At 48.9% G+C, this 15,204-nt stretch overlaps 1 protein-coding gene across 1 annotated transcript in view; it reads left to right on the forward strand.

Moving 5' to 3' along the window:
• The window catches only part of Rims4 (regulating synaptic membrane exocytosis 4), a 61,532-nt gene that overhangs the window by 37,500 nt on the left and 8,828 nt on the right, over positions 1-15,204 (forward strand). The window contains exon 2 of the mRNA XM_005392463.1: positions 3,314-3,452. Coding sequence (XP_005392520.1) covers positions 3,314-3,452 — 139 coding nt within the window. The remainder of the gene's footprint in view (positions 1-3,313; positions 3,453-15,204) is intronic.

Here is a 15,204-nt window from a genome sequence, read left to right on the forward strand (position 1 = left end):
GTAGGAAATTCTAGGTGCAATCTCTAGTACTACAAAAGCAAACCAAAAAAGTAAGGAGGAGATCTAGGTGGAATATCACACTGTTCACCATAGCAGGTCAAGCAAGGGACTATTTCTGGGCCCCTGTGGACCAGAAGCAAGGCTATTCATTCTTCTGTCTCCTGTGAGGTGTTGTACCCATGGAAGCCAGCCCTTCAAAGTGTGGGTAATACCTTGTGTGGGCCTCTGCCAAGCAGGGTGCTCAGAAACCTGTGTTGAGAGTGAAAACCTGTGTTCCAGGGGTTGGGCCTAAGATGAGGCCGTGTGCCTGGTCAGGAGCAGTCCTGGAGACTAGCTAAGCCATGTGAATGGGGCAGGGATGGTGTGGGAGCCATGTTACAAGAGGTAAGAGAGCAGGAGGTTGGGCAGATGGTGGCTAGAGCCTGTTCCCTGGAGCAGCCTGGTGGTAAAGGGTGATGGTGATCAAGTAAAGTCTTAAGTGGGCTCCAGGAGGAGTGGAAAGGCAAAGACAGAGGGGCCCGGTAAGGACAAATGGCAGAAGAGGCCCTGATGAGGGTAGGAGGAGGCAGAGGTGAGGACAGATGTAGATCAGCCCCCATAGGAGAAATAGAGCCCTTCCTCTTAGTGGAGGGAGCTTCCGGGCGCCAGGTGACATGCTGAAGCCATGAATATGGAAATGAGAAAGGGAAAAACACAGAGAAAATGTCTTTTCAGGCAAGTGGGAGAAAGATCAAGTATTGAGGGAGTATGGAAACATTGGGACAGTCACTTCAGGGCCTGTGGTGGAGACAGCAATAAATAACGAGTGGAAGGGCCCAGGGACCAGGGTTAGATGGTGAGTGCTGTTGGTGTGGTTGAGTACAGCCAGGCCCCTAGTTTGGGGAAGGCGGCCTGTCTGTGAGGGCATCGACAATACAGCCGCTGAGGTTAAATCTGGAGGTGTCGGAAGTCTTTCTCTCTCTGCAGCAGCTGGAGCTAGTTTCTGGGTGGCACCTACTATGTGCTGTGCTCACGGCTGATGTCCATCACTTACCTTTGGTGGAGCAAGGGCTGTGTGGTTTACCCCAGTCTCAGCTAGGCAGTCTGACTGCAGGGCCAGGCTCCCACGTGTGCTGCCCCAGGGCTGTTGTGGGGCTGAGCAGCCTGGGTGTGAAATGCACAAGGGCCGTAGAATGCCACAGATGTGTGGCGTGCCCCAGCCTCCTCCTCAGCCCCAAGAGATGGTTCGTCATCTTGGCTCCTTCCTCTTCCGGGAGAGATGCTTCGGCCCTGGTGGGGGCCCTGGTGGGTGGAGACTGCAGTAGGAGGCTCTGGGTAGGAGTCAGAAGCCCAGCAGGTGTTACAGGTGCCTGAAGGTACCTGGTCCTGGGTCTGAAGCCCTACTGGAGGATGTGTTTGTCCTGAATATGTAAGAGTGTGTGTGTTCCTGGGGGGGGGGCATCTCTCTACACATCTGTTTCTGAGAATGTATGTGTGTGTTTCTGTGCCTTTGTCTCTGTACCTGCTAAACTCAACACAGAAGCAGTAACCAGTAATCTGCAAATGCAAGTTGAGGGAAGAAGTGAGGGATGCAGTAGAAACAGCAGGAACACATGTTCAAAAACACTCAGGTGATACTCCTAGAAACACACGGAGCGCCCATGTCTCTGCGTGCTCTCTTCAGTGGGCGGGTGTAGACTTCTTATGCATGTGCAAGGTGTGTGTGTCTGGCACACACATGTATACTTCTTTGGCCAGAGAAACAAACAGAATGGCAGGTAAATAAACACTCATGGAAATACTCAAACATTCTTTCACACACCTTGTCTTGCCTGCCTATTCCTGCGTGTCGGTGGGTGTTTTTCTGAGTATGTGGGTGTCTGTGAATGTGAATAACATGAACACAGAAACGTAGGCACCTGCCCTAGGAAACACAAAGCTCCCACGTCTGAATACACATAGGGAGGTTGGTGACACCAATGTCAGGCTGGGGGGCGGGGTGCCAAGAGGAGGCCAGGGATAGGTGACCTGGGACACACATATCCAGAACAAGTTACAGTCTCCATGGGTCAGGCAGAGTAATAAAGCTTCCTGTGAATCATGAAACCGTGGAGCCCAGGGGCAGGCAGACACTTCCTCGTTCACTCCCTGACCCCTCTCTGCCTGGTCCTCAGCACTCAAGCAGGGAGGACAGTAGCATCCACCTCACAGCTGGGTGTGAGGATTAAGATTGTTCTAAGGGTGACCCCAGCTCACCCCACAGTTATTAGTTGAGCACCTACAGTGGATTAGACCCTATTTTGGGGGCACAAAGGCTTCCATCAGTGAGCAGAGCTCCATGTCCTCCCGGAGTTTACCTTCTACATGAAGGACACTGGTCAATATTGAGCCAGCACTGTAGAAGACATCGGGATGGTGAATCCCAGCAAAAAACCCAAAGCAAGACATTAGGACAGAGAGGGATGCGTGGTGGAGAGAGCTGCTGTCTTGGAGGGGCCGGAGGTGGTGAGGAAAGGCCTTGGATATGACGGTGTTTGATCAGAGGATGATGTGAAGGAGTGAGTTGGTGGTAAGAGAAGTGGCGCTAAGAGAGGAAATACCCAGTGTGTCATCCTGTCGCTCTCCTGTTTTATAGTTGAAGAAATGGAGGCAGAGAGGCTGGATAATTTACGCAAAGTCTCACAGCCAATGAGAAAGAAATTTTAAGCGTTAAACCTAGTCCCCTAGTTTCAGAGCCAGTAGTCTGAAGTCAGTGGTCCTTAAGGGTGAATTTTGCCTCCTAGGGGAGATTTGGCAATGTTTAGAGACATTTTTGGCTGTCATATCTGGACTGAGGGTGCTACTAGCATCTAGTGGAGAGGCCAGGGATGTGGCCTGCCATTCCACAGTGTGTAGGACATCCCCCCGCCACTCTCTAACAAAGCAATGTGCCAGCCACAGTGCTGGTCATGCTGAGGCTGGGAAACCCTGTCTAAATCCATGCAAAGCACCAACAGAGAGTATGACGTGTAGTAGGTGCTCAGTAGCAGAAGAGGAGGAAGAAATTATTTGGAAAAGGAAAAGGTTGTAGGGGAGAAATGAATTTCGGAAGAGGAAAGAACACGTAAGTCAGTCCATCCACTACAAATCCCAGGTGGTGCTGTGTGCTAGGTGGGTGTGAGGGGCAGCCCTGCCCCGGGAACAGGGTTGCTGGTGAGGACAGCAGTGATGAAATTGGTGGGGTGGGTTCAGGGCTGAAGCTAGGTCATTGCAAGCTGCTAAAACTAACCAGATGACTTGTCTCTCTCTACCCAACCCCGTGTCTCTCCCCATCTGTCTTGGCCTCTTTGCTCAGGAGACAGCCGGAGGCTGAAGGGGGCCATCCAGCGGAGCACCGAGACAGGCCTGGCTGTGGAGATGCCCAGCCGGACACTGCGCCAGGCCAGCCACGAGTCCATTGAGGACAGCATGAACAGCTATGGTTCGGAGGGCAAGTGAGTGTGGGCCCCAGCCTCCTGTCTCAGTCTTCCTGTGGGGTTGGGGGTTGATCAATCCCCCAGGAGCCCTGGTCCCCAGGCTTGTGGGGCTGGTTCCCACGCTCCACCTGAGTCCCAGCCCCTCGTGTTCTTTTCCTCGCAGCAGCCACTCGCTGCTGTGTGGCTTTCGCAGGGCCTGTTCCTGAGCCACAGTTTCCTCATCTGTAAGAGAGTGTCGATAGCACCAACCACATGGGTATTAGGAGGATGAAACATTTATAATCCACGCAATCGCGGGTTATTGTTTACAGAGCACAGGACAGTGGTGTGCATGTGTTGTGCCCCAGTTTTGATAAATAAACAAAGGACTGAGAGAGGTTTTGTTATCATCATTATCGTTTCCTCTTTTTTTAGTTTCTTAAATCCTGGTTGGATTTTAGACATACAAAGTATGGTTTGATAGAAGGCATTTCATGTCCATCAAATCATAAGACATCCGTGTTGCCTGACACCAGGCTCCCCTCCCAGGGCTGAGCATCTGAACCACTGGGGACCTGGTTACGAATGCAGATGGCAGGACCCCACTCCTAAGCCAATCAGTCTCTGGCAGTGGAGTCCAGAAACTCCATTTTTAAAAAGCTGTCAGGAAAAAGAATTCATCTAGACTAAGGGTTTGGTTTGGGGGGAGACTTTGGACCTGTTTTTCCCCAACACACACTCATTCTCACAGACACAGTTGTACAAACCGCTCTTCTCATAATGGTGGGGGTGCCCAGATTCCCCCTAAAGCCCGCCCCAGGCTTCTGGCAATGAAATTTAGATCCAGAGTGACTTTCATATTGTACATATGACCAAGGCACTCACAGAGATTCAGGAGCTTGCCTGGGTACAGAGCATGTTAACAGTCTGGAACCCAGGAGTCCTGATCCCCAGCTGGGGCTTATCCCACAGCACCGCATTGCCTCACCATCGTGTCCTCCGAGGCAGGGACTGAGTTGGGGTGTTACGATCCTTGCTGTGCACACCAGGAGCCTGAGGCTTAGAAGGGTTAAGGTCTGCACTGTCCTGGACAGATGTCACTAGACACGTATAACTGTGTAGACGTAAATTAATTAAAATTAAATAAGATAAATGATTCTGTTCTTCTGTCACACGATCCATACTTCAAGTGTTCAGTAGCAGCATGTGGCTCATGGCAGCCATGTTGGTGAGTGCAGAAAAGGGAATATTTCCATCATGGCAGCAAGTTCTACCGGGCTGCACTGGCTAAGGGGCTTACTCAAGAGCAGACGTGAGCTGCGTGGGGTGGGCTGGCCTGGGGCTCTGCCTGCACCTTTTGCACCCCTTCATTTCTGGCTCTGCCTCTCAGCTGAGGCCTCCTCCTGGCCAAAAGCCTTGTCCACCCCCAGTCCCCCAAAGCCGGGCATCTCTGTTCTTGTGAATGGCCTTGCCTTGGCAGACACTGCACTTCCGCCCACCTCTGAGTGGCTTTCTGGGGAGGGGGTGGGAAAAAGAGGAGGACATGTGGAAGACGGAGGAGGAGGAAGAAAAAGAAGAGGAGGAAGAGAAGGAGGAGGAAGAAAGCAGCCAGTGTTTTCTTTAACCTGAGACACCTGGCAGGGCAGCCAGACTTGGAGGAAGGTGTCCTCAGCACTTGGGGGATGGCAGGTCCCTGCTGACAGATGTGTGAGTCTCGTGGGCTCAGGAGGCTCGGGCCCAGTCCTGGCTCTGCCATTGGCCCTCGGGGTGACCTTGGGCATGTCTGTAGGCCTCTCTGAGCTTTGGGGAGTGTGGCAAACAACTTGTTGGGCTCCTGGGCAGGTCAGGAGCATCAGGTCATGTGGAGGACAGTGTGGTGTAGCCCATTTTACAGAAGAGGAGGGGAAGGCTGAGGAGGGCACGTGACTTGCCCACAGGGAGAATGTAGGAGAATGTGGTGAGTGAGAGACGAGGTGATGCCTCCACCTACAGAGCCTTGGAAGGTGGCTTTAGTATTATTTGCAAAAATGTGCTTGAGAGAACCAGCAAATCAAAATTACATTACAGACAGGTTCAAAGCCAGGATTCAGCATCTAGACAGCCCTGGCTTTTGCTCAGTTCTGCTTTTTCATAGCTTCTTGGCTTTGGGGAAGTTACTTTTTCTCCAAACTCAGTTTCTCCTTTTATAGGGACAGTAATAGTACAGACCACTAGAAGAGTTTTTGTGAGGACCTAACAAGTTAATACATGAAAAAGCTCTTAGCCTGCACATGCCAAGTACTGGAAGTATTCACTGTTTGCTTTGTTAATTAAGTGTTGGATAGTTTGCTGCGTGGGGTCATTTACGTTCTACTGGATACCACGTGCCACCCTAAAAACAGTTGTGTCTGTACAATGTTTAGCACAGAGTAAGTACTGAGCAAATGTTGTAAATACTTAGTACTAAGTAAGTACTGGCTATGACTATTAAAAGGTTTGGAGGGGGTGAAAAAAGTGCGGAAGAATCAGGAAGGTTGAGGGATGCTGGCCCAGCAGTGGGGGTCATGTTGCCCCCCTAAGAGGGAGTGGGGCACCGGCGCAAGGAAGGGTCATGGATGGGGCATGGGAACATGGAGCTGTAGTCAACCTCCTCCTTGTTCTGTAGGTATTTTGGGCACTGGTTGGATCCAGATGCCAGCCTCTGACACAGGAAGGGGTGTGACTGTTTTCTTCCCTCTTGCCACCCCTTGGGCTCCTGCCAGCCCAGCTGAGGCTTTCAGGGAGTCAGCTCCCTTGAGCAGCCCTGTGGGCTGCAACCCTGATGCTGCTGGGTCAGCCTAAGTGGGCACTGGGTCACTGGGCATATGCATTCCTAGGGGAGAACTAGGGCGCTCCCATGTGGATTTTCATCTCAACAAATGTTACTGAGCATCTACAGTATGCTGTGCAATTGGCTAGGTACCTCTGCGACCCTGCCCCTCATGACCTTCCCCTGTAGGATGCTGACGAAGCAGCTGCCAAGGACAGGTACAGAAAACTCTGGCTGTGGTCTGAGGAGTGGAGGAGTGTATGTGGGTTGGGTCATTCTGTCAATGAGGATGCCTTGGGCTCCAGTGACAGTACCAGCAGACAGTGGCTTTAGCCCTTGTAATTCAGCATGGTCCATCATCCAGCAATCAGCATGCTCTGGGAGTGTGTAAGAAACATAAAATCTCAGGCTCCACCTCAGACCCACTGGATCAGAATCTGTATTTTTTTATTATATATTTTTTATTAGTTCATGTTTGCAATATGTAATGATTACATTTATCGTGGGGTTTATACATGTATATAACACATCTTAATTCTTTGTTGTCCTCTTCCGCTCCATCCCTTCCCATTCCCTCCAACTCTTCATCCCTCTCGCACTTGAAAAGCTCTATTTCCATTTTTCTCTTCAATTCTCTCTGCAGAATTGGTATTTTAATAAGATCCCCAGTTGGTCTGTGTGCATGGTAAGGTCAAGAAGCCCTGGCCTCATGTTAGTAGTAGCTCTTGCTCACATGTGAAGAACACTGTGTACAGACACTATGCCATGTGCTTTTACATCTATCGACTCATTTAACAACCATTTGATGGTGGTGGGACCATTAATATCCCCATTTTACAGATGATAATATGGAAGCCCAGGGAGGGTAGGTAATCCAAGGTCATCACAAAGCTAGTAAGTGGCTGAGCTGGGATTCACATCCAAGCATTTGCAGTTACACCCAATTCTTTCTCTCATTTAATAGTGGTAACTATGAAGATTTCTGGAAGGCAGGATTATTTGGTGGCCTAATGATGCCACCAAGGGCCCAGAGTCCCTCCATTCTTCCCCTCTGAGCATCAGCATCTGTGTCATGGTTTATACTCTGAGGCTAAGGAAGGCCTTCTTTTCCTAGCCCTTGTTCTGCCTTATTAAAAACCAAGGTTCTGCTGGGTGTGGTGGTGCACACCTGTAGTCCCAGCACTTGGCGAGGCTGAGGCAGGAGGATTGTTGAGTTCAAGACCAGCCTGAGCTACAGAGTGAGACCCCGTCTCAAAAAGACCAAAAAAAAAAAAAAAAAAAAAAAAGAAAGAAAGAAAAAATCAAGGTTCTGTTTGGTAAGAATGAAGGGGCATCCAGCCAAGTTCCCATCCCTACAGAGCAGGCCCAGCTCACCCACATAACATGCAGGGTATGCAGTTCAAGCCCCCTAAGAATAGTGTCCGCCCTACACACATCTCTCCCTAATCCTAAGATACTCCCAGTTGGCTATGTGCTTTATTTTGGGTTTTCCCAGAACTGGACCTGAGACGTGGATTCAAGTTAACTGGAGGGAAGATTCTGGAAAGTAACAGCGGAGGAGCATGTGAGAGAGGGGGACAGGTAGGCATGCAGTGAAGCATGCTGTAAGAAGCCAGCCTCCACTGTGGATAGCCAGGCCTTAGTCCTGATGGGGACCTCTGCCAGCCGGAGTGCAGCCAGCACCTGGAGTTACCCCAGGAGGCGAGGGAGTGGATGTGTTTACATCTCGTCTCTTACCAGTTACTAGCTGATGGCTGCTGCTCATTAAGCCTCTTTGCCTTCCTGTAGTAAAATGGGCTGGGGGCTGGAGAAGTTCTTCGGGGGCCAGAGAAACTCAAACAGAAGAATGCAGATGCTAGCAGTTAGCAGTCATGAGTGCTGAGTGGTACAGGATTGAGGAATGGACCGGCAGAACCTTCCACAGTCTGAGTGCGCCAAACCCCACCTACCAGCTGTCCAAACCAGAAACCCGGGGCCTCTTCTAGATGGGCCCCCCGCCTTGAGCTCTTCATCCACACCACAGTTGACTCGCCCATTTCACTCTTCATTGTCCTTTGAGTCTGTCCGTTTATACCCATCCCCACCATGAGCGGCCCTGGTTGAGGCCGCTATTCATTCTTGCCTGGACACCTGTAAGTCTCCTTTTTGGCCCAAACTCTGTAGCGTGTCACGCAGCACTTGCATCTCCCACCTTCTCTCAATCCCCAGCCATATATCCCCATCCACCCCCCTGAACCTCTGCCCTTCCCTAACTCACAGCAGGTCTCTGTGTCCATGGCTCCCTCTTCCTGGCACTCCCTTTTCTGCCCCTGCTCCCTCTTTACCCTCTGACTCATCCTCCTCCAGATTTCAGCTCAGAACTGGCACATAAGCTTCAGCTCATGTGCCAACTCCAGATAATTGATAGTGGCTCCCTGGAGTGCTGTTGAGAAGGATTCTGGAGCCAAGTTGGGGCCTGGCAATAGTGCTGAACTTGATTAGCAATGTCTGCCTTGGGTGTAGGCAGGAGAAGTGGGACAATACAGTGTACCATTTGGCTGGGTCAGCAGCCTCTGGACCTCCTCAGTCTCCTTTATCAAACAAAATCCAGGACCTTTGCATCCTGTCAGCCTAGAAGGGCTCTGAGCTGGCTCGTGGCACCCCACCTGCTCCTTCTCTCTGCCCTTTGTTGTCCTGAAGTGTCTGGGTCAACAACCAGTCCTCTGGGTGTTTAGGTCACTGTGTCCACAGCCCAGGAACAGCATGTGAGCCACTGCAAGCAGCCTCAGGGTCGCATGCTTGCCTGACAAGGCTGTTTGCTTGATCACCAGCAGCCCAAGATGCCAGGGGGCAGTCAGAACCCCTTTCTCCATCTCTGCTGATAGCAGAGTCATCATGCTTCGTCCTAAAGGACGAAGTGGGACTGATACAGCTATGGGCTAGGAGATGGAGGTTTATTTGGTTTTGCTTTATCAGCAGTACTATTTGTTAAGCATCTGACTGTGCCAGACTGCCCTAAAGAGTTTATCTCATTTCATTCTCACAGCAGCATCAAGGATTATCCTATTATTTATTTCTGTTTTATTGAAAAAGAATCCAAGGCCCAGAGAGGTGAAGCATGCGTCTCCATGACTAGTCAGTGGAGGAGACAGGATGCAAATCCAGGCCCGCCTGACCCCAAAGCTCAGACTGAAAATCCCTGTGCTCTGTTCTGGCCAAGGCAGAGGAAACCCAGGTCCCGGGGAGATGGTATAGTTGGGGACCTTTGTACCTGAGGGTTCTGCATTTGTGGATTCAGCCAACCTCTGGTAACAAGTATTTGAAAAAAAATTGTATCTCTACTGAACAACTTTTTCTTGTCATAATTCCCTAAACCAGTGATGGCGAACCTTTTAGAGCCCTCAGTGATAACAAACAGCCCGCTGCGGCGTGCACACCATAGGTTTGCCGTCACTGCCATCACACTAAAACACTATTAGCATATAATTTACATTGCATTAGATATTATAAGTAATCTAGAGATAATTTAAAATATAAAGGAGAATGTGCGTAGATTTTGTCCAAATACCATGCCATTTTTATATAAGGGACTTGAACATCCGTGGGTTCTGTTATCTGTGGGAAATACTAGAACCAATTCCTTGGTGATGCCAAGGGTCAGCTATAGAGGGTAACGGCTAAGAAGGTGAACTCCAGAGCCAGGCCCTTGAAGTTGAGATCTCAAGTTTACCATTTGCTAGCAGAGTGATCCTGGTTGGATTACATAGAGCTCTGTGCCTTGGTTTACCCTTCTGTAAAATGGATATTAATTATAAGTACTTAGCTTCTATAGAGTTAAAAGGATCGAATTAATTAACTTGACAATTTAGTGTTATCAGTGCTTGGCTCATGGCAAGTTTCTGATGAATAAAAAACAAATTCCTGGCTTCCTGCCCGTGAGTCACACCCACGGAGGGGAAGGTTTGGAAGTGTCTTGAATGTCTGAGAAGCTGGGAGTCAAGATGGTGGCGATACGATGCAGCCTGGCATTTGGTCAACTCTGCTACAACACTTGTTTCAAAAACTAGAATTTGTTCCAGTGCAGTTGGAGTATTAGGGAACGATTTGAGCATAACACGAGTTTCGCATTTGCTCAGTCGGGCATAATTTTATCCATGAGAAACCCTGGGTGAATGCAGAAAACGGCTCCCACCTAGGACTACACAAAACCCCAAACACCTGATGTGCCTCAGTTTACCAGATGGCCCCCCCCCGGAGGTACAACTTTCCACCCAGTTGCAGACAGCTCTCCTTTGCTACTTCCCAAGCAAATGACCCCAGACAGCACCCCTTCTGACAAGCAGACTCCCACAAACCAACTTGTTTCTCAAGGTAAAGGGCTATATTTATTGTAATATTTATGCATTTCCTGAGCATTTAAAGTGTGCAAAACTGTGCTACCGTATTTACTAGGTTTCTGTCCTTTTTTTTTTTTTTTTAATGTGACACTGACCCCATTTTCTCCATAAACTGTGACGTTCATTCCAGGCTTTGGCACCATGCAGTAATTTTTAGGACTGCCTGTTCTGCATTATAGCAGAATTGATGTAGGTGCAGCGAGTCAACATGGTTGGATGAGTGGACATGCAGGGGGCAGGTGGTGAGTAAATGCACAGGGAGGCCATGACCTCCCACAGCCTTTCCAAACCACATGGCCCATAATCACCACCGTGGCTGTGTGACCTTTCGATTTCTGATGCCATTGAGACGGCTGATCTATCTGGAAAAAAGAATGGAGCCCAACCCCTGCATAACCCAATTACTTCTTTAATCAACAAGAACACAGAAAATCCAGGGGCTAAACCAAGCCTAAAGGTTAATAATGAAAGACAAATGGATTTCAGCTCCACACACAAAGCTAACAGGATTTAAAATGCAGGAAATCTCATTTCACCACTAACACAACATAAAAGGCCCACAGAACATGGTTGTAATCCTGTTTCAGTGCTCTGCCTCTGCCCAAGTGGCACACGTCCCTTGCACCCCACATATCCTCCAGATGGCCGGGGCTTGAGCACAGGCATCCAGATGCTGCACTGCCTAACAGGTCTGGAACCAGAAATGCCTTGAAAACCCCAACAAGAGGGTATGGGAGGCTCTTCCGGGCCAGCCAGCCCAGCTCTCACTCCTGAGATGCTCTGTGCTGAACATAAGTTGTGTTGCTTATTCTCCCCAGTAATTCAGCAAGGAAGTTGCTATTAATTCCAATTTTATATGTGAGAAAATTATAGCTCAGAGAGATTCAAAACTTGCCCCAGCTTACACAGTGCTAGGTTCTAAGGTCTGTATTATGCCAAAGTCCAATCTTCATCATGATCCTTCATTCTGCCAGCTGGAGATCAGCTATAGGGTTTGGCAGAGGAACATTTACTGAGTTCCTGTTGCATAGAGGGAATGGTCTAAGCAGTAGCATGTTTGTAGTATTTCCTAGTTCAGCAGGCTCCTCCGTACTACTTTGGGAAGGGATCATGTGAGTAGAGTTTTTTAAACATTTCAAACAGATACAATGCCAGCCACCTGAATGGCTGTATGCTGTCTACAACGTCTTGTTGACAGTAAGAACACTGACTAAAGTGCAGTGACAGTAGCAGTTTGTTAGAGATCGCACCACAAGCAGTTGGCCAGCAAGGCTTAGGTCCGATACTGTAGCCTCTGCCTTTTTTCCTACCTGAGGGAAGATGCTGGGGTGGAGCGGGGTCTCCGGCGCAGTTGGCCTTCTGGCCGGCAACCAGCCACACCATTCCTCGTCCTTCCAGCCCCATGGAGGATGTGATCGCTTACTCCGGGTTTCCGGGGCACCAGCCTGATTTCTTGGCAGCCACGGAGGCACCCTGGGATGCGAAATCAGGCAGCCGCCTGATATTAGAAACAATTACTGCTAATTACCAGACCTGCTAGTTCCCCATTGTCTGCTCACACCCCACCAGGAACTGAGGAGCAGACAATGATGATGTTGGAGGAAACTTTCAATTTCAGGCTGCAGCGGTCTCTGCCTAGGAGGCTGAGCTCCTTATGCTTTGGAACCCAGGAGGCCTCGGCATCTCTCGCATTTCTCTGGCATCTCTCCGGCATCTCTCCGGCATCTCTCTGGCTTCTCCCTGGCTTCTGCCTGGCTTCTCCTTCAAAATAGATCCTGGACCCCCCCAGAGAGCTGGGAGGATGGTGTAGAAGACCAAGGGATGTGGAGGAAAGAGACTCTTAGCTGCGAGAGTCTAGTGTTCTCCTTGGTGCTGTTAATTAAGGGTCTTTAGTTTTGCAAGAATAGTGAGTACATGTTTCAGTCCCCAGGCATTTAAGTGCCTATTTTTTCCCATACTTTCTCTATAAAAGGTACACTGTTGCAGAATTGCTAACTTAATAGCCACAGAAACCCAACTGCGTGAGCTCCAGTACTGCTTGTCTTTGGCTTCTTCCAGAAGCACCCGGACTCTCAGATTGAAGTGGAAATAGATTATTTGGGAGGCCATCCCAGAAATCACATGGGGGAGCACAGAAGGAAAAGGTAGGAAGGAAGGGAGCTAGTACAGGTGGAAAGCAAACCTATGGCCACTGTGGGCAACTGAGCATGGAGAGACCCTGCCAGGGAGTTCAGGAGACCGTTTACCCCAGCAATGGACCTCTCCCAGTTTGTCACTAGTCAGGAGCTGTTTCTAGGCCATTAAGCCAAGTGATTCCTGCCTGCCCCCCACACAGGCAGAGAGTACAGTCATAGCCAGAAAAGAAGATCTAAGGCTGCATGGCTGTGTAAGAGTCTGCAGCTGGAGCAGAAGTGCTAGCATGTCAGGTGGAGCCACACATCTCCTATATGACTTGGGCAAGTGACTGACCCTTCAAGAATTGTATCAACTACAGCTTGGAGGGGCTGAAATGAACTGATACAGGTAGAGCCCTTAGGCTGTTGGTAGCACACAGTAGGCCCTGCCAGCTTGCGGCTCTGTGAACCTTCTCGTACAGATCTTGGTGTCAAGTCCCCCTTGTGGTATTTATTGGAAGCTTAGTCTCATTTGGTTCAGGATTTTCCCCAGAGTTATAACTGTGTCCTAGGGAAGTTTATGTACAGAGAATCCCTGTAAATTGCTAACGCAAGTCCAAGGGTGACATTCATAGTACAGTGGACCTTCATAGTCATGTAATCTGTAAATTCAACCAACTGTGGATCAAAAATGTTTGAAAAACATTCCAGGGAGTTCCACAAAGCAAAATTCAAACCTGCCACATGCTGAGCACTACAATGAAATCACACAAATGGAGTGGTACCCGGCTGCACCCTGCACCTCACCACTCACACACACTCAGTCCTTCCCTGGCTGTCACTGTCTGAGCATTGTTTGTTGCATCTTGTTTGTGTGCTCTGCACCTAGGCCTATAGCAGTTGTTTCCGTGCTGAACATCTAGTCACTTTTTCAGTTATTATTTCCTAAACGAGACAGTATAACAACTATTTATGTAGTGTTTACATTGTGTTAGGTATTATAAGTCATCTAGAGATGATTTAAAGTATACAAGAGAATATGTTAGGTTATATGCAAATACAATACTATTTTTTGTCGTTTTGAGACAGGGTCTCGCTGTGCTGTTCAGGCCAGCAGTGAGCTCACTTTGTAGCCTAGGCTGGTCTTGAACTTGCAAGGATCCTCCTGTCTCAGCCTCCTGAGTGCTGGGATTACAGGCATGTGCCACTACGCCCGGCCTAATACCATTTATTTTTAACCAAGAACTTGAACACCTGTGGATTTGGGTATGTGGGGGTTGTCCTGGAACCAAGCCTCCATGAATACTGAAGGACACTTGTATTCACTGAGAGACAGGGAGCAGAGACATTGATCACACTATTTAGGGTTGGAGCCAGCATCATAGACTCTAATTCTCTTTTTCCATAGCTTTTAGCACTTTCTAACATACTATATAACTTCTTGTTATGCATCTTCCTGTATAACTTACTGATACTATTTCTTGTTATGCATCTTCCTCCACTAGAATCTCAGTGCTCAAGGGCAGGAATCACTTTCATTTGTTACTTGATTTTTCTGTGTCTAGAATGGTGCATACATACATCGTATGTGCTCAGTAGACATTTGTTGAATGAATGAAACCAATGGATGCTGGCTGCAGTGTCTCTGTACTTCCTGGGTTGTCAGTGCTGCTTACTATTCGGTAATCGTGGCTGCTATCACTGCATTGCTGAGACAATGGAACGTGTGGTCCTCGGTCATCATCCATCATGCCAACATCTTCAGGAGCATGGTCATCTCTGTTTGCTCCTTAGTCATTGTTTCTCTGGTCTCAACTGCTTCTTTTTTCTTTTTTCTTTTTTTTTTCTCCCATTGCTGGGGGTGGAGCCCAGGGCTTCATGCATGCTAGGCAAGTGCTGTGCCACTGAACTACCCTCAGCTGCTTTGGTTTGCCCAGACCACCAGCCTCTATGGATTTGTCTCTTGGGTGCACTAGAACATGCATTTATTTTTCTCTAGGGTATGGAGAAACATATGCTTGTTACAGGCTCTTCCAGGGTCACTTGACATGACAGCCGAGGGTTGCAGCCATTTCTGCAAAGCATTGTGCTCTTGCCAAAGCTCTACCACTAATGAGGGTGGCACAAGTTCCCTCTGCTTTCAGATCCCGTGAGCCAAACCTGAGATTTTCTGTGATCCCTATGCACCACCAGCTCAGCCCAGGGACCACAGACCTGCCCAAGGACCATCTAGAATCTCAGTTTTCTCTTTCTCACTGACTTCCTCTGCTCTCCTAGGCTGAGATTTGTTTGTTTGGGGGCAGGGTAGCCTGGTCTTGTATCTGTTCTTCTAAGCCTGTTTCTTTGGGTTTAGAATTAAAAAGCGAAGAGTCTAAGTTTCTTGATCTCTGCATTTATTGGGCATCCTTCCTCTGAGGCAGTAGACTGTGGGGTTGGGACAAGAGTAGTAGAAATCACGACAGTGAAAAACACTCAGGCTAGACTGTCAGGTTATGATCCTGACATTGATCCTA

Source organism: Chinchilla lanigera, unplaced genomic scaffold (assembly GCF_000276665.1).
Source record: "Chinchilla lanigera isolate Chin_1 unplaced genomic scaffold, ChiLan1.0 scaffold00044, whole genome shotgun sequence".
In the NCBI taxonomy this organism is placed as follows: Eukaryota; Metazoa; Chordata; class Mammalia; order Rodentia; family Chinchillidae; genus Chinchilla; species Chinchilla lanigera.